The sequence below is a fragment of the Puma concolor genome, chromosome A1 (assembly GCF_028749965.1).
Source record: "Puma concolor isolate L17-30 chromosome A1, mPumCon1.1.hap2, whole genome shotgun sequence".
Taxonomy (NCBI): Eukaryota; Metazoa; Chordata; class Mammalia; order Carnivora; family Felidae; genus Puma; species Puma concolor.
This window is the reverse complement of record NC_141667.1, coordinates 100,088,054-100,114,589: the sequence shown is the minus strand read 5'-3', so window position 1 is coordinate 100,114,589 and position 26,536 is coordinate 100,088,054. Positions and strand designations below refer to the sequence as shown.

The window sequence follows — 26,536 nt, the reverse complement described above, 5'->3', positions numbered from 1 at the left end:
AGCGTAGAGTGTGAGAAAATAATATGGGTTATAGTGTAATTTAATCCAGAGAAGAAATGTCAAGTGTCATTTGATGCCTGTCTCCTATCCCTGAAAAAGGGGACCACTTTTCAGAACCCCTTCCTTCTCCCTATGCCAAATCAATAATTGGCATTAAATTGTATCAGGAAGACTCTCAGAGAACAGGAATTGTTTCCCAAAGTTAAGGGTTTTGAAAATATGGAATAAGTTAGCAAAGGACATTTTTGAAGATGGAATCTGGAATGCATCTTGATAAGGGGAGAGAACTGGCTCAGGAAGGTGGCTCTGGTCCATTCTTTCAGGGAGGGAAAGATACAGACAAGGTCATTGTTTCCATCAGTTGTTGTCTGAGCCAATAATTGCCGGTATGAGCTCCTGTTGGTTAACATCATTCTTAGGAAGTTGTCCCAAATGCAGAAGTGGCAAAAGTAAAAGTAAAAGTAAAAATTTTAAATAACTGAACAAGGTCCTCCAGGGCATAACTAGTTTGGAAGGATAAGAAAGAATTCCATAGGATGTTTACGGTCTGTATAATGAAAGGGAGAATTATGAATTAGGAGATAATTGTTTAAATTGGCAATTCCATGAGGGGCCTAATCCTTAGCCAAGCCCTGTAGGATCACCTTCACTCTCCCACATAAAATACCAGCCCAAGTCTGCACTGGTTTTTACACCAAAACCTTAGAGTCAAGTGCTCTCTAATTGAGGGTAAAAATTTACTTCATTTATTTTATTTTATTTTATTTTTAATTTTTTTCAACGTTTTTTATTTATTTTTGGGACAGAGAGAGACAGAGCATGAACGGGGGAGGGGCAGAGAGAGAGGGAGACACAGAATCGGAAACAGGCTCCAGGCTCTGAGCCATCAGCCCAGAGCCTGACGCGGGGCTCGAACTCACGGACCGCGAGATCGTGACCTGGCTGAAGTTGGACGCTTAACCGACTGTGCCACCCAGGCACCCCATATTTTTTAAAGTATTGTTACTCTGTTAAGAATGTCTAATATGTTTGTGTCTCTGACATATTTTAAATGATATTTGTTGAAGTTCTAAGCCAACTATTCAGTCATCACTAAGAAATGTTTTACATTAGCCATAGAGCGATTAGTAATTTTAATAGTATTAAAATCCTTGTAGAACATACATATTTATTTTAGAAGATGATAGAATATTTATTTGTTTGTCCTTTAGGAAAAGTGAAATACCACCAGCTAACTCATTTTTTCCAAATAGCTTTCCTATTCAGTATCATAAAATGGCAACTCTTTTCTGTGCCATGGTACTGATATGGAATAACCTCCGGGGTGTAGACTATCATGAAACAAAGCAAAAAGTGTAGAATAACTTGTCTCGTCTGCTAGCAGTCCATATATAGAACGCTCCTGAAGAGCACATGAGAACCTGGCTACCCTGGTTATCTCTGGGCAAAAGAACTGGGTGGCTTGGGAATGCGTGGGGAAGGACTTATTTTATCCTTTTTTTTGATGTTTTGAACTTTGTACCTTGTGTACCCTATGTATATATTATCCACTCATAAAAAAAAAAAACCTAAAAAATTGTTTCCCCTTTCTAAATTCAGTTCTATTTCAGAAAATTGATAATATTCTTAATATGCATCATTACTTACCCTTCTTTAATGGAAACATTTATAGTTTAGATGGTTTTACTCTAGACCCCTGGAGTAGAGGTTCATATAAGAGTACTTTTTTTTTTTTTTTTTTTTTTTTTTGTTTAATGTTTATTTATTTTTGAGACAGAGAGAGACAGAGCATGAACAGGGGGAGGGTCAGAGAGAGAGGGAGACACAGAATCAGAAGCAGGCTCCAGGCTCTGAGCTGTCAAAACAGGGCCCCACGCGGGGCTCGAACTCACTGACCGTGAGATCATGACCTGAGCCGAAGTCAGCCTCTTAACCGACTGAGCCACCCAGGCGCCCCTAAGATTACTTTTTAAGATGGCGATCTGTTAGGCCACAGTGCACTTTGAGCTGATGAATGCAATCAGGCATTAAGGTGAGAACAATTTTGAAAGTACTAAAGAATATATAGATCTTAAGTCAGTCAGCTTGCTTGCCTGGGTAGCTCAGACCCTTTCTGTTCCTACTAGGAGTGGTATTTGGTATAACTTCTTCTACAGTTGAACCAGCATTTTCTTCTCACTGACTGGCTAAGTATACATTCATGGTCTGTTAATAACTTACCAAGACACATTGATGACTATCAGTCTGTGTCTCCTAGAGGTCCTGACCAACACAGACATCTAAGATGTTAGGATCATCATAACTATTAATCCTGTTCACCACCTATAATCCCTGCCCACAGCAGCACCCAGAAACATCTACAAGTTTTCAAAAATGAGCAGAGCTCTCTAGTCAGTCTGCTTGGTTCAAGGAATACCTGCTGGCTGTGAGAAGAAAAATATTCATGGAAATGAGTGTAACTTATGAGTTTCTTGAGCCTTGAGTCCAATTATCCCTCACATAAATGAAACAGAATTATTATGTCCTCTCTTCAGAATCACTGAAATCCCTACGCTAGAATGAAGAAGTCTTGAGTTTTTAGCTTGGCAAACAGACTTTCATTAAAAGTGAGCGTGAGGGGCGCCTGGGTGGCTGAGCGTCCGACTTCAGCTCAGGTCACGATCTCGCAGTCCGTGAGTTCGAGCCCTGCGTCGGGCTCTGGGCTGACGGCTCGGAGCCTGGAGCTTGCTTCCGATTCTGTGTCTCCCTCTCTCTCTGCCCCTCCCCCATTCATGCTTTGTCTCTCTCTGTCTCAAAAATAAATAAATGTTAAAAAAAAAATTTTTTTTTTAATAAAAAAAAAAAGTGAGCATGAGAGCACATTCTCAAGTTAGAGCCTTTAACCCCAAAAGAGAGAATTTTTAAATAAAGGCATATGAGCAGGAACGAAAGGATAGGATTGAAAAATAAGGAATCAGTAGCCACAGGTAAACTCCAAACACTATATCGTCAATAGGATACTCCACAAAATCTTATGCCAACATTGCAAAGGCTTAATGAAGTTATCCTGAATGCCATCTCTTCTGGTGGAAAATCATATTGGTGAGCAATGAGATAGCCGAAGGACAGGCCATATGAGGAAAAGGTGGGAAAGCTAAGAGCCTAGAAAATTCAAAGTCCAGTGTCCTTTATGGAGAGTTTATAAATGGGGCATCAGATCTCTCAACCCATTTGACTTCACTTTGAACCCTGATGGACATAACCATTGATAAGAATTTTTTGTGTGTGTTGGGCAGATTTCTAGGGATCAAGTTCAAATCCGTAACTTTCAAAGATTCAGTTTTTAAGGACTGCACCTTTAAGGATGTGACTTCAGTCAACACCTACTTCAAGAACTGCACATTTATTGACACTGTTTTTGATAACACAGGTAGGTGTGCTCCTTAGCCCTGCCTAGGGCCTCTTCAAATGGCCCAGTTCTTGGCAGAAACGTGATACCCCTGTGTGGGCAGAGGCTTATGGGGAAAGTAGATACTAAAGTGTAAAGGAATGAATTTCCTTAATCAGGTTAAGCTTACATTATTTGTCTCCCGTCAGATTTAATGCCATTGGATTTGCTGAAGTTCAAAGTTGAAAAAAATCCTTTGAGCAATTTTGAAGAAAAGAATTAACCTGTAGTTTGTTTGTTTTGATAATCCTGGTTTCATATTCTGATGTCCACTTAAGTGATCATGCCTGAACTTCAGTTAACAGAAACGGACCGCATATGGCCATGCTTAATCAGATAGCTTTTTAATGCAATCCATGTAATGGAGTCTGGAAAACTCTCCAGGACAAATAGGAGGGGGGAGGTGGAAACACTGATAGAGCACCTACGGTATGCTGGTTCCTACTCACTATCATTAGACATTCATTATCTCATTTGTTGAGATGATAGTGGAAACTTGGCAAAATTAAGTAATTTGGCTACCTTCTTAGACCTAGTAACAGTTAACGTTTGGAACCAGTTTTATCTGATTGCAAAGCTCATGCTTTCCCACTCCTACACTCTGGTCCATCTGTCCTATGAGTCTAAAATAACAGCCCCACACTGGTGGGAGTAAAGCGCTCCACTCTTGGCAGCCCCGCCTTCTTGATGCTCAGACAGGAGCCAATGCTGCCCGGCTCCAGATCAGGGTGGAATCAGGTGCCTTCGGGGTTTTGTAAAGAGTGCTGTCACTGTCTTCTAACCCGATCAACCTTGGAAGACCAGCTTTTTAGGCAGATCTTGATGAGCAAGGATAGCAACAGTTTTGATTCCCACTGTGTCTTAGCAGAAGCCACCCCTCTGCACCCGCTCCTTGAACAGATCCAAGTTCAAGGAAAAAAAAAAATTCAGCAGTGAGCTTCCAACAAGGTTCCAGTAAGGAACTCTTGTTCCTTTGTATGTTCCTCCACTTTGACCTCAAGTTACAAATTCACCCTAAGGAGCCCGACAAAAGTCCCGTTCCTTTTCTTTGCCTCAGAGCCCATAAAATAGCAACGACAAGACTGATTCATGCGCTTCTGAAACAAATTGTTTTTGTAATTGTAGTAGGGAAGCTATTAGTACTGTAATGATAGTCTTTATGTAACATGATAATTAGAACGAAGTAACATTATAAAGAAGTAAGCAAGTAACATAATTAGCAATGGCCAACCATAAGAAATCAGAAAATAAGTGGATTCTTTAATTTATTCCTTTATTCGATAAACATATCCTTCATTCAGGCTACTTTGTAATGTGACGTTCTAGACCAGTCCCTGTGCTTTAGCCAGACCTTGAAGCCCTCAAGGAGTTTACAATACCATGACTCTTTCCTGAATTCTTGACAGGCTTTTTTATACTGGTGTGGAACTGTAAAGAGCTTGATAAATTGTCTTTGTGTCCACAGATTTTGAGCCATATAAATTCATTGATAGCGAATTTCACAACTGCTTGTTTTTTCACAACAAGACGGGATGCCAGATTACCTTTGATGATGACTATAGTGCCTACTGGATTTACTTTGTCAACTTCCTGGGGACACTGGCAGTGTTGCCAGGGAACATCGTGTCTGCTCTCCTGATGGACAGAATTGGGCGCTTAACGATGCTGGGTATGTGCTTGGTTTCATGTAAAATAAAGGAGCTGCCCCTGCAATCCACGGGGAGCCCGTTTCCCCCTGTCCTCCCTATGCTCTTAGGGATTTGCATCCCATAGAGATGAGGAGAAATCCCTTAAGACCTTTCATTAAGACTAGAAATTATGTCTAATCACATTTTATTTGAGCAGCTTCCATGAGTTAACAGACTGAAAAACTAATTATGTGTGACTAATGTATATTTTTCCACTTAAGTAGCTGAGTAATTGATGATGTGCATTTCATGCTTGCTGTGTTTAGAAGGCTATTAAAGAGGCAAACTTTTAATACCTGTACCTGAGCTTTATGAAGTCAAGCCTACACCTTCCCCTTGGGATTCACTTTTGCTGAGAGATGTCAAAGACCCAAGGTTCTTGGTCTACTAAGATAATGAGAAACATTCCAGCCTTTTGTGTTCTTCATTGGCAGGTGGTTCTATGGTGCTTTCAGGGATCAGCTGTTTCTTCCTTTGGTTGGGCAGCAGCGAATCCATGATGGTAGGCGTGCTGTGTCTGTATAATGGATTGACCATCTCGGCCTGGAACTCTCTTGATGTGGTCACTGTGGAACTGTACCCCACAGACCGGAGGTATGTTAAAATGGGCCTCCAGGAAGAGGTGCTCTGAGCTTCATGGGACCACTGAAAAGTCATAGAATACAAGCCAAACTGTCATTTCCCAAAGGAAGTGAAAATCCAAAAATAGTATCTGATTTATGAGGTTGTAGTTTTCACTCCTATGTCTTAAAAAGAAAATGTAAGGGAATATAGTTGCTAGTGGAAGAAATAATAGGGCAGTGAAACCGGTGAAGGGATTTAATTGTGTCTATGACTTAGTTTGGTGGCTAACAGTAAGAGGAACCTATAATGAAGCGGTGAGGGGCAGGATTTAACCCACATTTTGAGTTGCTAATCAGTCCTGAGAGGGTCCTTACTTTCCTTTGCAAGTGTCTACATGAGCTCTGTATTAAGCAACCACGCAGAAGTCTCTAGACCATATCTTTTGACCTTCCTGTCTGTTGGAGGGAAGCCCACCACATTTCCAGTTACAACAACAACAGCAACAACACAGATTGCTATTAGAAGAAAAGTATGCATCAGACCCAAAGTGGAGACAAAAAGACTACACCTTTATCAGAGAAGGGGCTAAAAGGTAGAGTTTGGGGGTAGAGCTATAGCAGCTGAAAAACTGAAAGAATAAAAACCCTGTTTTTCCATTTGACATGAGCAAAGACAAATGGCCTCTGCCTTTTTTAATTTCATGTATACTTTGTCACCACAGAAGCCCTTTCTGCTGGAGGATAGGGTCAGTAGTCTCTGGACTCCAAAATGGAGAAGGGGTTTTTCTAGGACTATGCAGACATTTGGGGTAAGAATCTTCAACTGATCCCGAGCACCTCCTTTTGTTTACTGGCCCCAATGGGGTACATTCTCTGCCTGTCCAGACTCTCTAGCTTAGATTTCTTCTTCATGAACATCTATCACTGAGCGTATAGAACACTAACAGAAGTATATACCCATCTCCTGAAGAACATCTCAAACTCTCATGGATGTCTAATCAAATATTATTCTAAGTAACCTCCTATTGAATATTTAGGCTCTGAAAGGAACCACATACTCCACATAAAGCATCTCCTTCATTCATTCAACAAACATTGATTCTCGTTTGTGAGTGAGCTCCTGGGACAAATGCCAAAGACCTTAGGGTGAGGGTGCTGCCAAAAGAGAGAGAGATTAGGACTTATTAAGACTCTGCAGTATTAATTGAGTATTCTTTTATCAACCCTTCATCTTGCAAATAGGGCCCAGAGGTAGATTAAACTATACATTTAAAATAACACCCTGGGGTGCCTGGGTGGCTCAGTCAGTTGAGCATCTGACTGTTGATTTCGGCTCAAGTCATGATCCAGGGTCGTGGGATCAAACCCCACATTGGCGTCCACACTGGGCATAGAGCCTGCTTGGAATCTCTCTCCCTCCCTCTCCTTCCCTCTCCCTCCCTCTCCCTCTCTCTCCCTCTCCCCCAGGTGTGTGCTCACACTCTCGCTCTCTGTCTCTCAAAATAAAATAAAATTAACCCCTTAATGTTAAAGCAAGGCTATGGCATTGTCAGATGCCTTTTTGTTATGCATTTAAGAGTTTGATACTCTTTTAGATGACTCAGGTGCTAATCCATCTACCATAAGGGATGGTACTCCTCTATGGCAAAATCTGGCTTCAAGAAAACCCATGAATTTGGCAGATCCTCCCCATGAGAAACATAGGCCAGCTCTAATTCTGTTGTTGAAAATGTTAAACATCAACTAAAGCAAGAACAGAAACATGCACAAATTTTATTAGGAGACACGCCTGTGTGAGAGAGAACAGAGAGGGAAGTGAAGTCTGGGAGAGTTGCCCCGAAGCCTGAGCCCCAGCAAAGGACCGAGGAAGGATATTTGGGTGGACTGCCCCAGACCTCCAGCAGTCTCAGGAAGGTTTAGCAAGGCTGTTGAAGGGGGCAGGGGGTGACGTCAGCTTCCAACAAGTCCTGTGTGTCCCGAGAACCAGCCTGCAGTAGCACTCCGGACATGCTCAATTATTGGAACAGCAGAACGTGGGGATGGATTTGAGAGCACAGCAGCCGGGGCAGCAACTTGGATGTCCAAAAGGTGTGTTTACACCTCAGCCGCACCTTTGCTGGAGGACACTCTCCAGCTCTTATACAGATGTAATTAGATACTGTGCAGCAAGTCAGTGTGTTCAGTGATCGAGAGATAACTGGCCCTCCAGCACTGCCAGGGCCCCGATGAAGGAGCTAGTACTCCCAACTCTGTTAAAACTGTCTCTTCCATCTCTGCCGTGTTCCTCTGGGTCACACAAAGAGGTCTCCATGGCTCTCTGGCTCATCTGTCATAGGAAAACGCCAACTGTTTTGAGTGCAAGCATCCTATGGCCTCTTCTCCCCAAGAAGGCAGAAGAGTACATCTTGACAAGAATTCGGACTAGAGCCTGTGATATTTCATATTGGAACGTAAGCACCGCCAATTCCTTGCCCAGTTTCTAGAATCTGTCCTTCATGATCACAATAGGACGCTCTGATTCCAGGTCCCAAGCTCAAAAACTTTTGAAGCCACTTAACAGTGATTCCCTATCCAAATCCCAGTCCAAATGATTCTATCTGGGGAACATAATGGAAGGTATAGTCTAAGTGCTATGGCAGTTACTTAACACTTGAAAACCACATTTGTCAAGCACATGATGGCTTTTCTTTTAATGTTATATACCTTTGGCTTTTCCTAGGGGTTATGTTTGCCTTTACTGTGAAACACCAATGAGGACAGGACACCACCCTTTACAGTGTACTTTTCCCTCTGTGCACAGTCCACCCCCCAGTATGCAGGGAGCTCTGGAACCCCTCGTAAGCAGCTGCTCTGTTCCTTCATTTCATGTGATAAAAATTGGTAATTCTTCACATTTCACTCTCTCTTATGCAGTAAGGGGGCCCATCTCTTCTAAATCTGCATGGTCCAGCTAGTGCTTTGTTCCTTCTCATTCTGATTTGCCCTCTTTTCTTCCTCTTTTATTGAGTTTGTGTTTTTCATAAGTTACCCAAATTATTTCACAAAGAGGCAAGGAAATTAAAAATCGGAATTAGACACCCTTACAAAAAATAGCACTTTTTTGTGCCTAAAACGTGAAACAGGAAGTACCTACAAGCACTTTTTGTTAAGAAAACTTCTGTTTTCCCCCTCTGCATGCCACATTTTACTTCTGAACACCAGGTGTTGGGGGGGGGGGTTCTTAATTTTTTACAATTCATAGCAAATAACCGCTATATGTCCTACGACTTAATTCTGACAGCATCTATCTGGAAATAGCCTCAGATCCTACAGGCTAGGGTCTCAGTTCCCACAAGACTGCCCCCATTTCAGACGCCAAACACAAGTCAGGTTATCACCTGCAGTTCTGACCTACTGGCTATAAATTGGAGTTCTCACAACCCCTTCCTTGGGTTTGAGAATTTGAATGGCTCGCAGAACTGAAGGGAACATTTACTTACATTTACCAATTTTATAAAAAGATGCAATTCAGGAAGAGCCAGATGGAAAAGATGCATAGGGTGGGGTATGAGGGAAGGGCCCGGAAGCTTCTGCTTCTCCAGCTGCTACTACCCTCCCAGTTCTTCCAGTGTTGACCAACTTGGAATGTCAGCATCTTGTGGTTCAGGATTTTTATAGAGCCTAATCTCTAGCCCACCCCTTCCCAGTTCCAACCCTCTAATCACTTGCTCTTTCTAGATCAGCCCCATCTGGTCGCTTTCTAGGGGCCCCACCCTAAGTCACCTCCTTAGCATAAACTCAGGCATGATGAGAGGGCTGCATTATGAATAACTGAAGGCATGCCTGTCACTCAAGTTTTAGCAGCTAGAAACCTGGACAGAGACCCCCATATGTTTCTTAGACCACACCTTTCTCCTGTGTAAGTGTCACTATGATTCTTCTATCTTTAAAACCTTAGCATCAAAAGTAAGCATGACATAATGATTGCAGTCTTAAACAGATACTTGATGACATTTCAGCTTTCCCCTCAGGTTAGAAAGATAATGGACAGTAACGGTGCATAATACAATCAGGGGCAGAGAAAGGAGTGGAAGGACCCTCACAAAGACACAGACTTGTAGAAAACTCTGGGCTGGTAGTGCATCCCCACTGAGTCATTTTAGTGGAGTCTGTGTAAGATCCAGTTTGTTGATGGAGATGTGAGGGGATCCATTTTTTGAAATAGAAGCTTAGGGAAACATTTTAGTATATTCATTCTCTGACACTCTCTGACACCAAATATATGGCGTCTTTTCCAACACCAACCAGTTCTCCAATCCTGACACCACGTGGAGTTAGCATCAGATCCTACAAGTTAAAGGGCTCAGTGTCATGAGACTGCCCCTGTTTCAGATGCCAGCTGCAAATGGGGTGCCCAGTCGACTCACACTTCTGCCCAGCCAACTACAAATTGATGAATTTCCACAACCCTGGACAGGTTTGATACTTTACTATATAAAGTACTTGGGCGAGGTAAGGAAGAGTCCCAAGTGCAGGAGCCTCTGTTCCCATGGAATTAGTTAACTTACACCACCCGGTTTCCATGTGAATGCTTTCACCAGTCTGGAAGCTCTCTGGATTTATAGAGGTTTCATTATGGAGGCATGACTGATTAAATCATTGGTCATTGGTGACTTAATTTCATCTCCAGCTCCTCTCCCTTACCTAGAAGTTTGGGGTGGAGTGGGGGGCTAAATTTTTCAACTGTCTATTCATATGGTTGGTTATTTCCAGAGACCAGCCCCCATCCAGAAGCTATCTAGGAACCCCTTAAAATAAAGCAGAGATGACCTGTAGTTTTCTGTTATTATGTGGAAAAACTGAGATTTTATTGTTTTTATTTTTTTTAATGTCTAGTCATTTTTTGAGAGGCAAGAAGGGACAGAGCGTGGGCAGGGGAGGGGCAGAGAGAGAGAGGGAGACACAGAATCTGAAGCAGGCTCCAGGCTCTGAGCTGTCAACACAGAGCCCGACACGGAGCTCGAACTTACAAACAAGATCATGATCTGAACTGAAGTCAGATGCTTCACTGACTGAGCCACACAGGAGCCCTGAATGCTGAGATTTTAAAGACTGATACAACTCAATGTTACCCAGAGTAGGTGAGGGTGGAATTAGTGCTCAGAGACTGTTATGGGAATTCTAAAACCAGGCACAACATTTTTAGAGGGAGGAATTTTTTCCTATAGGTGAGGTGTTGTTTCCTCTGACTGCTCTCAAGACTTCGTCTTGGTGTGGACTTCTTTGGGTTACTATGTTTGAGGTTCATGCAGCTTCTTGAATCTGTAGGTTTGTGTCTCTCGGCAAATTTGTCAGGTTTTCAGCCATTATATATTTGAATATGTTTTCTCTTCTTCTGCCTAAACTCCAGTGACATAAATATAAGATCTTTTGTTACAGTCCCACAGGTCCTTGATGCTCAGGTGATTTGTTTTTAATCTATTTGCTCTGTTTTTCTGATTGGATACTTGCCAGTGTTTTCTCTTCCAGTTCACTGATACTTTCCGCTGACTCCTCCATTCTGCTGTGGAACCCAGTCACTAGGCTTTTTTTTTCTATTTGTCATGATGTTTCCTATATTCTTTATTTTTCAAGTGTGTTGATAATTGCTCAGTGAAGCATTATCATCATGACTGCTTTAAAATCTTTATCAGATAATGCTAATATCTGTCATCTCAGTATTGGCATCTCTTAATTATCTTTCCTCATTTTGTTTGAGATCTTCCCAATTGTTCTTAGGATGACTGATATTCAATTGAAAGCAGTCATTTTCATGTTTTGTTATACTTTAAATCTCTTGTAACCCATTAATTTCTAGAGCTCTCTGGGAGGGGAGAAGGGTATGCTACCTCATTATTGCCAGGTGAAGGTAGATGTCCAATGTCCCCACTCAGCCTCTATTAACAACCAACCAAGAGGGGGTATCCTCATTACTGCTGTCCCCCATTGGGAGTCCAGTCTCCCCTCATGATCATGATACCATGGAGGGGAAGAAGGGAGAAGGGAAGGAGCTCTTTACTGGCCAGCAAGAGTCCCCGTTCTCTACTTAGCCTTCCCTGATACCACTTCAGAGGCAATATCGAGGCACCTCATTACCGTTTTGTGAAGGTGGAAGTCTCTCTCCTTGGCATTTGCTTGTATGCCTGGCAGTTAGGGCAACTATTTTCCTGGTATTCGTTTGGAAAAGAAAGAGTATTATCTAAACATATTCTACCTTTCTAGGCTGCTCCTCGTTGGGCAAGAGAGAGCAGAGTTTGTTGAAGCTTTTAAAATAATCTGTAGGTGGTGGTATTTCCACACCGCCATGTTCTTTGGTTCCGAGTCTGAGACCAATGCAGCAAAAATGAATAAATAAATAGAAATAAATTTTTATAATGCAGGGTACTCACACCTCTCAAGTTCCCTAGCTACTCTGCTTTTTCCTTCTGTCTTTCAGAGTCTTATGTTTGCTTTATAGTAGCCAGTATTTTTTAGCTGTAGTTAGTGGGAATACTCATGAAAGTATGACTATTCCATCTCCATATGAATTTTAATATTATTCATTTGCTCAACTACTTTCTTTTTTGAGTGCCTGTGATACAACACTGAACACGCTATTTGGGGTCAACTCCAACAGAGCTTATGTAAAAGTGAACATCAGGTACAGTAGAGTCAGGTCAGAGTTGTTGTGAGGCAAGTAGACGGTGCTGTGAAAGCAGAGAAGAGGTCTTCCTGTCACTTCCTGAGAAGTGACATCTGAGCTAAGACCTGAAATATAGTAGGTGATAGCCAGGCAAAGAGATAGAAAAAGAACATTGAAGACGACACACAAAATACTATCTAAAAAGCTCTGGAAGCAAAAGTTAACAGAAGTAGGTAAGTAACAGATCATGAAGGATCTTATAAATTGCATTTTCCTGTGGGTGATGGGGAGCCCTTGAAGTGTTTGGGGAAGAGGGACAAGATCAGACAAGAGCTAGAGAGTTTACTCCAGTGGCCAGAAAGGCAGCAGGAGGACTGGTTAGGACACTGAAAATAGTGATGTGAACTAGAAAAGTGTGGGTAGGAAAGGAGAGAAATCAATATTCAACATGTTCACAGAAACTTAGAGATACAATAAACAAAATTTCGTGGTGGGTTAGATGGTGAGGTGCGGAAAGAGGTTGTCAAAGATGATTCCAATTTCTGCCTGTGCAGTCGAGTGGATGGTGATGGGCATTTTGAGATTGGGACACAGAAGGGAGAATAGATTTGGGCTGGCATCGGGAAGATAATGAGCACCATTTTGGATATGTTGGGTTTTCATGTCAACCTGACGTTGTCTGATAGGCATTTGAATTACTATGTTTGGATGCCAGAAAGACACCTGAGCTGGGGATAGAGTGTTCTTTCACTAATTCGTTAAACAGATGAGTTTGGAATATGCATCACGTGGCAGGAATTATTCTGGTTCTTGAGATACAGCAGTGAACAAAACAGACCAAAACCCCTGGCTTGATGGAGCTTATATTCTAGTTGGGGAAAGACAGTCAAAAAACAATTAGATAAGCAAAGTAGATATATCAAATGGTCCTAAGTAGAGGGAAAATAAAGTTACATTACGGCATAGAGGGCACTGGGGCCAGGGGATGACTATTAACACGATGGTCTAAGAATATGCAACTATAAAAGATGACATTTAAGCAAAGATTCAGGAAGATACTTCAAAGAGAACATTCACAGAGGCAACAGTGAGTGCAAAGGTCCAAGGGTGTAAGTGCAGGAGACCACTAGCAGGAAAGGTAAAGAAGCTTTTTACCCTGGAGCAGCATAAACAAGGTGGACTGCAAGAGGCAGTAGGTCAGAGTGGACACAAAAGGCTTTGGTCTTCATGCTGAGAGACATGAAAATCCATTGGAGGGTTTTGAGCAGAGTAGTGACATGATCTCAAGGATGTTTTCAAGGAGAACTGGCCTTTGTGTTTAAAATATATTATAAAGGATCTGAGGTGGAATCAAAGAGACCAATTGGGAGTGCACTGCAATTATTGTGGCAAGATACAATAGTGCCAGTGGACAGGGTAAGAACTGGTTAGATTCCAGGGGCGCCTGGCTGACTTAGTCGGCTAAACATCCAACTTCAGCTCAGGTCACAATCTCACAGTTTGTGAGTTCGAGCCCTGCACCAGGCTTTGTGCTGACAGCTCAGAGCCTGGAGCCTGCTTCGGATTCTGTGTGTGTCTCTCTGCCCTTCTCTGTCTGTCTGCCTCTCTCTCTCTCTCTCTCTCTCTCTCTCTCTCAAAAAATAAACATTAAAAAAAATTTAAAAAATAAATTGGTTAGATTCTGAAAATATGTTGCAGACCAGAGGCATTACTGAAAGTTTGGATGGTGAGGTATGGGAATGAGTTGTTGGGGGGAAAGATACTCAGAATGACTTCCAGGCTTTTGACCAGAGCCACTGAAAGGCTGGAATTGCCTTTGTTTATATAGGAAAGATTGTGTGAGGGGAAGGTTAAGGAGAAAGAATCAGGAGCTCAGTTTTGTTCATGTTAAGTTTGAGATGCTATTAAATATCCAAGTGGAGATGTTGGCTAGGCAGTTCCATGTATGAGGCCAGAGTTCAGGGGAGAGGACTAGGTGGGAGGTAAAAAGGTGAGTCCTTGCAGTGTATAGATGAAATTTAAAGTCATGACGTCAGATGACACCACCAAAGGACGACTTGTAGATAGAGAAGAGGGGAATTCTGAGAACTCAGGCCAGAGACATGAGAGAATCCAAAGGTCAAGCTGATAAGGAGAAGTCAGGAAGGGAGATGGAGACTGAGTGAGTGAGGTAAAAGGAAAAGACATTAGGTAGGTCCTGGGAGCCAAGTGAAGAAAATGGTTCGAGGAGGGAGTGATCAGGTATGATAGATGCTGGTCATGGACCAAATAAATTAGCGAATTTGTTACTAGAATTGGAGTTATGGCAGATACTAAATTACTGGCATGGAGGTGAAGATCGGGGCCTGCTCACCTGTATCAAGGCAAAAGCCCAGTAGCCAGACTCCCATCCACGGCAACAGGTGATCCTGAGGCAGCCCCAGGTTTGACACAATCTTGAGGTTTAGCTGACTTCTGTACCCCAGACAGGGCTGAATCTGCAGGTGGGAGATAAATGGTCCCACCTGTAAAGATGGGAGGACCTTAGGGACAATCAACACGTGTACACATGTGCATGTTTGAAGACAACCAACCATCCCTTTGTTCTTCTGCACTCTTGTGGCATAACTCTCCTGGCACTTGGGCTGGTGACCATATGTGGAGATCAGGCAGTAGGGTTAGAGAGGCTGGGGGCGGGGGGGGGGGGGGGAGGCGGCGGGGAGTGGTAGTTCAAGTCAAAGGAAACAAAAAACAGAGGCCTACAGAAGAATAATGTGTCTGAGAAGGCAAAGGGTCTAGTCGTATGGTAAATCCATCAGGTAAGGAGATCCAGGGTTACCATAGCAGGTAACGGCATAGGCAGCAAGTTTAGTGTACCCGGCTAGGAGACAAGGAAGGGTTCAACAGGCCAAAAACTCGGGCCAGGAGAGTAGACAACAACAACAAAAAAAACCCAGCCTGTCAACAAGTGGTCAGAGTAATTAGGAGGCATCGTCATCTGCAAAAATGAGGCCTGACACTGAGGAAGGGCTTTGTAAGTCAGAAATCTCTGTAAACTCTACACTTAGCACAACAGGACAATGCTAGCTTGCAGTTGACCCTCAGTAATGTTCATTGGAACTGCCTCTTGCCCAAGGCCAGAACTAGCCCAGGTGGAGGTGGGGTGGCAGAACTACAGTGAAATTTGGGGGAGGGAGGTGCCTCTCTGTTCATGCACTCAGCTGTGGCCAACCACCTCCACTCGATCCTCTATCTTCATCCCAACTCTACAGTAACAGCTGGGGATCCTTGTCGACGCCAGCTGCACAGTGCCCCTGAGGACCTACCACAGTGACTGGGACTCCGTGGTCCGTGTGGTGCACTTCTTCTTCCAACTCTGAATTTCTGAATTCTGAGGCATGGCCTTGAGAAGCAGAGAGCAGTATTTGCAGTTCTGCTGGGATCGATGGGGGGTTGGGACAAAGGAAAAAGCAAGTAGTTCTAGCTGGGTATATGTCCTTGAGGCTGGGACAGATAGTGAGGCTGGGAAGACAGATAGCTTTGAGAAGCATTACAAGGGAAGAAATGAAGAGCAGAGCAAAATGATAGATCTTTGAAGTTTGAGCATTATTGAATATACAAGTCATTGTATAGTATTTGGACAATTTCTAATCATCCCTATACAACATCAGACTCTGTCCTGTGTCAGAAATAAGCAGGGAGCCTATTACATGTACTGTAAACAATGGGCAACTGATGTGAGACTCTTCTAACAGATGGGAAATATGACTACAACAGTGTACCAGAAAAAGAACAGATTTTCCCAGCTTGTCAGGAATCTAAACGGGAGCCCACCCACTGAGCCACATTGGTCCAGGGGAGCTTCCTTTTTCCATCATCTCTCCACACCGAGGTGCTGCCACCATCTAAATCGTCTCAGTCTTCCTTGGACTGGGAGATGCCAACACAAGACATGTTCCATTTATTGGGTTTAGTCAAGGCTGGTTGGAGTCCCGCCCTCTCTCTTATAACTATGAAAAAAATAGTAACTTTTCCTTCATCTCTTTGAATCTTCAAAGAGTAAACAATATGTAATGATAGGTTGACCTTGATTGATCTAGTGTTCATTAATCCCATTCTTTACTTCCCTTCTTTTTCTCCCCTCCTTGGTCAAGGTTTAAAACCCCCCCTGAAAATCCTAAAGTTAGCCCACCTGATGTAAGAGGATACATGGGCTGGCTCACTTTCGTTCTCATTTCCAGCCTTCCCGTCATTCTGGGTCCAGGCGTGACTTCCTACTGCCACACTGTGGGTGTGGCAAAGCTCCACTGTGGACGCTTCCTGTGTCCTTATGGCCCAGTGGCCATATTTACCCCTTCTCCATGGAGCTCAGGGCAAGGAAGTCCCGCTTTGTTAAGTGATGAAACCAAAGCTGTCCCTGCTTGGCCTCCACACAGAATCCCTCAGCCCAGCAGGCCTGTCTCGTGGGTATTCATCCAGCAGCATGCTCCTCGGCCTTTTTCTGGCCACTGGCCTCCTTCTTCCTCCCCGCTTACACATGCAGTTTCAGACATGACCTCAGAAAGCATTTGAAAGTAAACCCTGATTGATTCCACCTGCTATTCCCTGCTTGTCCTGGTCAGCTGCTGCTGTCACCCAACACTGCGGGATGGTCCTTTTCCTCCATGAGCTGGAAACCAAGGCATCTGCCCAGAATTAACCAAACTAAGCCCCTCCCCTGAGGGCTGTTACTGTTTAGGCAGAGAAGTTCCCCATTCGGTCTCCATGCTCTATCCTGAAGGTCTTTAATCCTGGATCTTTTGCTGACCAGCTGTGCGACCTCAACGAGACCACTCAGCATAACTGTGCCTTATTTGTTTGAGATACAAAATGAGGACATTCTACATCTGTGGCTCTGAAGATAAAGACCATACTGATTTTTTTTTTTTTTGAAGATTTTGAGATGAAGTATTCTTTCATTCAACTATCGTTTCTAACCAATCTACACTCCATCTGTGTCCGTTCACCGTGCCTCATTATTCTTTGTAGGCCTTTTCATTGTATTATACATGTTTATATTTTATGTGACCTGAGTCTTTTTGGCCATTCAGCCAATGTCAGACCCTTTCTGTCTCCGGCAGTTAGAAGTGGAGTGTGAGGGGGTGGGAAGTATGCTTCACCCACCACCTCCTCCCCAGGTAGTCTGTTATGATGGCAGCAAATCCTAGCAAATGTGCACATGGGCACAGAAACAGTCATGCAGCCTGTTCTGGACTCCGGGGAAGTCCATCTCTCTGCCCTTGGGTACTGAACAAGCCTTACACGCAAGGGCTATGGGAACATGATATGCTGATGGCGAGGCCATCAGACTTGGAGCTGGTCAGGACTTTAAGTCTCAGGGGCCAGTGGCTCTAGAATCTGGGGTCTCAGCTAAGGGTACCATTCCACCAGTTTTAGGTGGCTGGGCTTACAGGATACTTGTTCATCCATGGTGCTGAGGGCAGAACTTTCTTTCCAATCAACTGCATATCAACCACTCATATCACCAATGAGAAATTGTCTCTTTGTTCATTCACAGACTTTTCTTCTGCACATTTCTAAAATGATGTGTAAAGCCCTAAGTAACTTTCTCTAGCCTTGATTCCTGATTAACATGTTTCAAATTCTAGAGTATAGAGCAATTTCTCTTTATACTGAAGTACTTTTAAAGCAAGTTACCACCCAGATCATACGATGTTAAGGTGGATGTTTGTTTACTATCTGTTACCCACTAGAATGTGAGGTCCTTCAGGGATGGACTTTGTTTTCCTTACTTATTAGCATAGCCCTAGGTGAATGGGAGGAAGGGAAGTGAAGGGGGTGCTTTTGAAAATTCAGCTGGTTGGAGCACCTGGGTGACTCCATTGGTTAAACGTCAGGCTCTTAATTTCAGCTCAGGCCATGATCTCAAGGTTTGTGAGATAGTCCCCCATGAGGGGCTCTGTGCTGAGCATGGAGCCTGCTTGGGATTCTCTCTATCCCTCTCTCTCTCTGCCCCTCCCCATTTGCGTGCATGCACACAATCTCTCTCAATCTCTCTCTGAGTAAACAAACCTTTAAAAAAAATTAAAATCCAGCTGTTATGGGCTGTGGGTTTCCTGCCCATGTGGGATCTAGTACCTCCATCCCCCATCTAGGTGAGCTGCTTAGACCTGTTGTAAGGGAGGTAGTGCTCCTCTTCCCTTTCCACCTCTGCTTTCAGAGCCTGTGACCTCCCAGTCCTTCAGCTGCCAGCTCCCCCTTGCCCACACCCTGCCTACTGGAAACCCTCCTCCTCTTCTCTTCCCCTTCCTCCATCAACAGCGCCAAGGATGCCTGGTGCTGCCAGAAAATACAAGGTAACTTAGATCAGTCCTTTAGCCTTTCTGGGGCTTGGTTTCCTCACCTGAAAAATGGAGGTGAGTCAGGCTCTGTGCTGAGGATTTAGGTCATCTATTTAACCTTATGTAATCCTCACTCCAAGCTTACAAGGTAAGGAGTCTTACTCCATTTTTTGGTTAGGAAAATGAGGCACAAAGAGGGTAAGTAACTTGCCCTGGGTCCCTGAGGCTCAAACCCAGCTTTGTGACCCTGCAGTGCTGCTCCCAGGACAGACATACCTACGTCTCTCCTAGCAGGTTTTGGGGGGGGGGGGGAACCTCTGAGAACTGGCTTCCTTTTTTTTTTTTTTAATGTTTTATTGTTTATTTATTTTTGAGAGAGAGAAAGCAAGCAGGGCAGGGGCAGAGAGAGAGGGAGACACAGAAGAATTGGAAGCATGCTCCAGGCTCTGAGCTGTCAACACAGAGCCCGATGCAGCACTGGAACCCAGGGTCCACTGCGAGATCATGACCTGAGCCGAAGTTGTTTGGATGCTAAATGGAGTGAGCCACTCAACCACCCCTGGGAATTGGCTTCTAAGAAGCTCACCTGGCTGGTAACTGGGAAATACAGTCATGTTCAGGAATCCTGGCCTTAGATGAACTCTGAATTCCCTCCCAGTGCTGTCTTTCACTCCATTATTATCCATCCTGGCCCAGGCACTCACCTAGTAGCTTCATCAGATACTTGGTGACTCACAAAGACTTCCATTATTGCCCGACTGTGAATATTTGCATATCAACAGCACAAGCTGTAGGAAGACCCTTGATGGCGGTGGGGATGGGAGGGCTACTTTGGGCCCAGGGATTCCTCTTGGCTCACAAACCGTAGGTAAGTCCTTCTCCACTTGTATGTGACTAAGGCAAGGCCCGCTTGCAGTGATACAGGATGCCATCCTCCCAGGTTAGGGAGGACACACACAGACCATACACACACACACCCACGACTTACCTGGATGAGACACACTTTCTCTTTGATGAAGATCAGAAAGTAATTGAATTCAGCCTTTTCTGATTTCAGAATGTGAAATTAGGGTTATTTCCCGTGTACAAGCAAAGATTATAGTCTGGCATCAGTAAACATGGCCTGACCAATGCCCATTAGAATGCCCTTTACAGAAATCTACTTCCAACATATTTTTAAGATGTGGGGAAATTTCTTCGTTCTTTCCACAAGTATCCTAGAGGGGTTAAGCAATGAATGAATGGAAAGACTCCACAGTCCTGCCCCAAAGATCAGGCTGAATCCAGACACAGAACTGTGACATTGGTACAACCCAGTCCTTTGGGGGGGGGGAGGAGCGGTTGGGGGGACCTTGTTCAGCAGAGAGAGCCTCCATGACCGCCCAGAATCCTGCTTGCACAGCAGCTGCATGAAAGTTGGAAGAGAAAGAAATGATTCAGGTTAGATGAGAAACAGATCGCCTCTGGGGGAAATGAGCTGTGAAAAGCAGAGTAAATAAGAGAACAGGAGCAGGGAGGGAGAAGAAAAGAGGTTGGATGAAACCTTTGCCTTGGATTCCAGTCCTGTGGGCCATAGTCTCCCTCCTATCCCACCTCCACACACACCGTCTCATAAACGTTTCCCCTGCCTGTGTTACACTGCCTGATAGTTCCTAATGAACACATCCAGCCCTTGCTTGTGAAGGTGTTCATTGCAACATCATTCGTGTTCCCCTAGTTTGGAAAGCTCCCAATTATCCAGTGGTATGGTTGCAGAAACAATGGTTATATGCCAAAACACTTCATTTTAAACAAAACATAAACAACGTGGGATGGTTTTATTAATTTTGGGGGGGAAGAGCAGAAAGCAAAATTGTATAAATCCTGTGATTGGTAAAGCTATGGATATGAAAATATGGAAATGAAAATATGAAAAATATGGAAGCACCCTGAAAGGAATTCAGAAATGAAAACCATTTTTTGGAGGGGGCGGGAGGGCACGTAGATATTTTGCTTTTGTAATTTCCTTTGGTATATCATAAGAAATCCAATCAATTCAAACATGCAGTTTTCTCTGGAAGAATTGCAGGGTTCTCAGCCCAGGATACACCTTAGATTCACACAGGACATAAAAAAGATCAATGCCTGGGCTTCCAGTAGAGCAACAAAGTCAGAACTTCTGTGGGTGTGGCCCTAGGCATTGGTATTGCCACATCACTGTGGTTTTTTTTTTTTTTTTTTTTTTTTAATGTTTATTTTGAGAGAGAATGCGAGCTTGAAGGGGTGCGGGGGAGGGGCAGAGGAAGAGAGACCCATCCCCAGCCTGAGATCGCCTCCTGCCCTCTGCACCCCCATAGTACCCTGTGGCTATCTGTGTCACTGAGTTTAGCATGTTGTGTTTTCATGATCCTTTGGCATCCATCTTAATGCAAAAGAGGACTTTACCTTAGTAATTTTGGGGTCCCAAGTGTAGTACTTGACATATAATGCTTAATAAATGCTTGTTAAATGAATAAATGCATAGAAGGATGTGTAATTTAGGACCATGTTAAGGACCATTTTGAGGTTTCTAGTGCTCCTAGCATTGCAGTTCAGTAGCTCAGATGGATTCAGTGGTGAAATTGCTCTTTTAGGTTTAATCCGGGAAACTTGCCATCATTTGTAACATTTCTGTGAGCAAAAATGAAATTCATTTTGTGCTTTAAAGAGCCAACTACTGGATGAGTCTTTAGATCACAATGTACAGTAGTCCCCATTATCCGAGGTTTCCCTTTATGTGGTTTTGGTGGGCGACTCGTGTCAACTCAGGTCTGAGAGCAGATGAGCCTCCTCCTGATGCAGTGCCAGAAGGCCAGCAGTAGCCTAATGGCATGTCATGGTGCCTATGTCATTCACCTCATCACACATCATCACAACAAGAGGCATAAGTATAGGGGTGCCTGGCTGGCTCAGTCAGTAGAGCATACTACTCTTGATCTCAGGGTTGTGGGTTCAAGCCCCACACTGGGTGTAGAGATTACTTAAAAATAAAGTCTTGAGGGGCACCTGAATGGCGCAGTCACTCAAGCGTCTGACTCTTCGTTTCGGTTCAGGTCACGATCTCACGGTTCGTGGGATCAAGCCCTGTGTCAGACTCTGTGCTAACAGCATGGCGCCTGCTTGGGATTCTCTCTCTTCTCTCTCTCTGCCCCTCTCCCGCTGGTTCTCTCTCTCTCTCTCTCTCTCTCTCTCTCTCTCAAAATAATTAAATAAACATTTTTAAAAAATAAAACTAAGAAAATAAAATCTTAAGAAAAAAAGGAAGAGGGGCGCCTGGGTGGCGCAGTTGGTTAAGCGTCCGACTTCAGCCAGGTCACGATCTCGCGGTCCGTGAGTTCGAGCCCCGCGTCAGGCTCTGGGCTGATGGCTCTGAGCCTGGAGCCTGTTTCCAATTCTGTGTCTCCCTCTCTCTCTGCCCCTCCCCCGTTCATGCTCTGTCTCTCTCTGTCCCAAAAATAAAATAAAAAAACGTTGAAAAAAAAATTTAAAAAAGAAAAAAAGGAAGAATGAGTACAGTACAATATTTTGAGAGACCACATTCACATAACTTTTATGACAGTATACTGTTATAATTGTTCCACTTTCCTTTTAGTTATGGTTGATCTTACTGTGCCTAGTTTATAAATTAAACTTTATCTTAGGTAAGTATGTATAGGAAAAAATATGTATATAGAGTGCGGTACTCTCTGTGGTTTTAAGCATCCCCTGGGGGTCTTTGTTGGAGCATCCCCCCTGCAAATGAGAAGGGACTACTGTAATACTGATTTAAGGACTGCCTATACGTTCCAAAATGCCCCTTGCTGAGTCCTTAGTATTCCTTTTCTAACTTCTACCACTGATTTGACTGAGTTACCCAAAAACAGTTTTCCCCAAAAGTTTAGACTAAGCAGAGAGAATGCTTACATTTTACCCCTTAACAGGTACATCCCATGAGCTGAGTCTGGATCTGTGCCATTGCGGGCCTTTCAAAATGAGCATTTAATTGGTTTTCCTTTTTTTCTCATTAATTTTTTTAAGTAGGCTCCACACCCAACGTGGGGCTTGAACTCACAACCCTGAAATCAAGTGTCTCATGTTGTCCTCACTGAGCCGGCCAGGCACCCCTAATTTGTTTTCCTGACTTCAGCAGTCAACGGGGCAGATGCTTCAGTCAGTGTTTAAAATGGCTAACACTGGCATGGTGCCTAGTACGTGCTGGGCATTGCCTAAATGCCACTACTAGTCAGCATCCCCTGCTTCTTCCCAGGAGCCCCATAAAACCCCCCGCTGACCCTGCCCTGAAGTCAGAAAAACCAAATAAGAAAGAGGCTGAATGTGAGGGCAAAACAATCCTCACTTTCCGGAATGGTGCCAGCAGATTCCTTTTCCCAGCCTCTAACCAAAGCTGGAAATGGTATAAATGAACCGGCCCCTACAACACGGTGAAGGCCCTGGAGAAAGCACAGTCCGGCTGCAGTGAGGAAGGGCTGGCGGCCACATCCGCCATCAGCTGAGCCCGAGGGCTGCGGTGAGCCAGGTCCCTGCACTAGCACTGGGGTTCTCAGACAGGAGGAGTTAATGGGGCAGGGACAAAGCCACCTGGATAAAATGTGGAACAGGACTGCTGTTTGGGAAAAGAATTTCCACTTAAAAGATTTAAGTAGGTTGAGCAAGAATTGAAAACAAAGGATTCTGTCTGGAGAGGTAGGGGAACAAGGGATGGAGTTTATAGAAAGATAGTAGATCATTTCATTCTTTCTCCTTGGTACCTGTTGGATACAAGAAGGCACAGAACATCTTTGGTCTGAAAAAAAAAAATTCATTAGTTTGTGCTGCTGCTGAGAAGTCAGCCAGTGAATTCCAGCCTTTGCAAACTCTCAGCTCTCTCTCCACCCTCCAAGGACTTAATGAGCACGAGGTGACTTGTACTTTGTGTGTCTGTAGGAGTTAATGGCATTCCTTTAATAAGACCAAGGGAATGAATGAACTAAAAGGTTATTTACTTTATAAACAGATAACCAGCAAAGGAGAGCTACTTTGAGAATGATTTTTGTAAGACAGCTGTGTGTCCGATGCATGGGAAATCATACCCTTCTGCTCACAAGTATTTGAAGAAAGAATTTACTTATCCAAGGAAAGGATGGTCACATTTTCTCAAATCCCAACGCTAATTTAAGGAAGCTGTGTGCTTTTATCCATACCAGATTTTCATGTGCAGAACTGCCTCAGCGTGGTAAAGGAAAATGGAGAGTCCGGATATAAAGATCTGACCATTGTTTTTGTTTTAGAAGCTTCTGATACCAGATGCTCCTGGTGTATGTCTCTTAGTTCTGTCCAGAAATCTCAGGAAGTTGTCCATTCCTCTGCTCCAGTGTCTATAACATAAGGAGAGAGATGCTCATATTTTATGCCCTGTTCTGAGTGACAGCTTGGGAAAATACAGTTATTTTAACCCAGCTGTAATTTCTGCTTGGGTCCCTCTGTAGGTTCAGCATGGAGAGAATTCTTCCTACGGAAGAAAGTTTTCCTCTTATCAGCAACATACACACTAGCCATTTTTCACAGAATGATACAGTTTATCTTACTGCCGTAAGATGTATTTGCTAATTTATGACTCTAGAATCTAGAAACTAAAATGTGGTTTTAAAAAAAGTGAAAGAGGGGAGCCTGGGTGGTTCAGTCCGTTAAGCATTTTACTTTGGCTCAGGTCATGATCTCACGGTTGGTTTGATATGTGAGTTCAAGCCCCACATCGGGCTTTCTGCTCTCAGTGTAGAGCCAGCTTCAGATCTTCTGTCTCCCCCTCTCTCTGCCGCACCCTCCCCCCTGCCCCCCCCCCCCCCCCCCCGTCTGGCACTCTCTCTCTCAAAAAAGGACTTTTTTTTTTAAGTGAAAGAGGCCAATCTGAAAGGCTACCTACTGTAGGGTTCCAACTATATGACATTCAGGAAAAGGCAAAATTATGGAAACCGTAAAAAGATCAGTGGTTGCCAGAGGTTATTGGCGAAAAAGAAGGGGTGAATAAGGGGAGCACAGGGGATTTTTTAGAGCAGTGAAACTATTACTCTGTATGATACTGTAATGGTGGATATGTGCCATGATACATTTGCCAAAGCCCACAGACTATAAAACACAGAATGAACCCTGACCTAAATTAAGGACTAAATAACAGTGTATTAATATCGGTTCATCAATTGTGAACATATGTACCACACTAAGATGTTAATAATGGCAGTGCGGGGTGAGGGGGATATATGGGAACTGTCTTTGCTTTTCACTCAATTTTTTGAAAAGTTTTTTGAAAACCTAAAACTCAAGAAACTATTTAAAAAAAAAAAAAAGGAGTTCAGCCTCGTAGCATCTCCATGGAGGTGAAGAAGGCAGCGGATGATGATGTCGTCCTACTTAGGTCCTCTGTGGTACCCAACCTGCAGCTTCCTGCAATTTCATTTGGAAATAGTTATCAGCACATTAAATCTTATCTTTCTAGTCATTGTTACTACTACTAGTCTCTTTGTTTAAAAACAAAGCAAAAAGAAGAAGAATATAAAATTAGCCTACTCTCTTCTCAAGAAGTTCCTGTTTTGCTGTCAGAGATTCTGTTACACCCCTTCCACACTGCAAACAGGTGGCAACTTTGCCACACTGCAGAGGTCCAAGTACTCTACTTTCTAGGTGTTTTGGCCAAAAAGAGGATTGGTGTTTGCTGCCCCCTTTCCGGTCTCTTCTGACCCCTGGACTCACTGGCCCCTGCACGAACTCCCAGGCTCGCTTCCTACAGGAGTTCTTATTCCTCTCTATGGTGTGGGAAGGGGGTCAGTTAGCTAATAACCACAACAAACATCTACATGTTGTAGAAAATGTCTCTAGGAACAGCACAAGTAGTGATGAGTAGTTGTTACGACTGACCGGCTGAAGGAAAGCCCACGCGTACACATTTACAAATCAGAGAAAGATGTGTACCAGATGCCGCATTTTACAGCATAGAAAATGCACTTCCCTCTGGAGGGGGAAAAAATGTGTCCACCCATTATCTTGCATTCCATTTGCTTTCAATTCACACATGTACCCGGGGAGGCATAAAAAACTGAACTGGCATAAAGGCAGAGGAAATCCATATTCTCGCATGATGTCAGTCCCCTCATGAACCACATGAAGTCTCCTGCCTAGAAGTTCACGGTAAAATCCCATTCAATGCACATAAAGACAGTATGTCTCTTCTTTTCTGAAGAATGTGTCAAGAAATGGGATGTGGTCTTATTTATATACCACCTGCCCGTCTCAAATGCCAGTAGAGTGAACAAGATCATCTCTAGGCCTACGATCTGATTGTCCCCTGTCGTATTTTTCTGGACTTGATTTCCCACGTGGAAGTCTCATGAGGAAGGAGGAAGTACCATTAGCTCCCTGGCAGGCCACCCAGCTCAGTATTCAGTGTTTGCCTGCTACCAAAACCTTTGTGAAGTGAGCATGACAATTTACCTCTATGGCACCAGAAAGGGGAGGAATACAACCCAGTCATCCCTGATTGTCTCTGAGAATACCATGGCTTTAGTTATTTAAAGTCTTGCACGTTAATTAAGCTGTGAGAAAGTAGGGAGTTAAGAATCTAAGGAAAATGTGGTCTTATATTTTAATTTAACTCTGGAAGAAGAGAGAAGAGACTTTTCTTCCTGCAATTTCCTTTTTCTTTCTGTTCATGATAAACTGGAACCTATGGGCAAGACAAGAATCACTCATGGTGCTGAGAAACTCACGCGCTGAAGGAACAATGCCCACAGCTGGGGTTCCCTGCCTCCAGATGTGCTAACAAGCATTTGATCATTTGCCTTAATGATGTACAAAACTCTTCGTGGAGATCCTCGAACACTCCCCCGTAGGATGTTTGCGTCTAAGGCTGC

General features: G+C 43.7%; 1 protein-coding gene and 1 long non-coding RNA gene across 2 annotated transcripts in view; one reads left to right on the top strand and one right to left on the bottom strand.

Moving 5' to 3' along the window:
- Nucleotides 1–26,536, top strand: part of SV2C (synaptic vesicle glycoprotein 2C) — a 226,987-nt gene that overhangs the window by 192,874 nt on the left and 7,577 nt on the right. The window contains exons 10-12 of the mRNA XM_086698553.1: nt 3,276–3,409; nt 4,893–5,096; nt 5,550–5,709. Of these exons, the coding sequence (XP_086554679.1) occupies nt 3,276–3,409; nt 4,893–5,096; nt 5,550–5,709 (498 nt within the window). The remainder of the gene's footprint in view (nt 1–3,275; nt 3,410–4,892; nt 5,097–5,549; nt 5,710–26,536) is intronic.
- Nucleotides 4,680–15,886, bottom strand: LOC147584328 (uncharacterized). The gene is made up of 3 exons (XR_015248449.1): nt 15,624–15,886; nt 14,672–14,795; nt 4,680–5,760 (listed from the first exon to the last, which is right to left on the bottom strand). It is a non-coding gene; the product is annotated as an uncharacterized LOC147584328 (long non-coding RNA).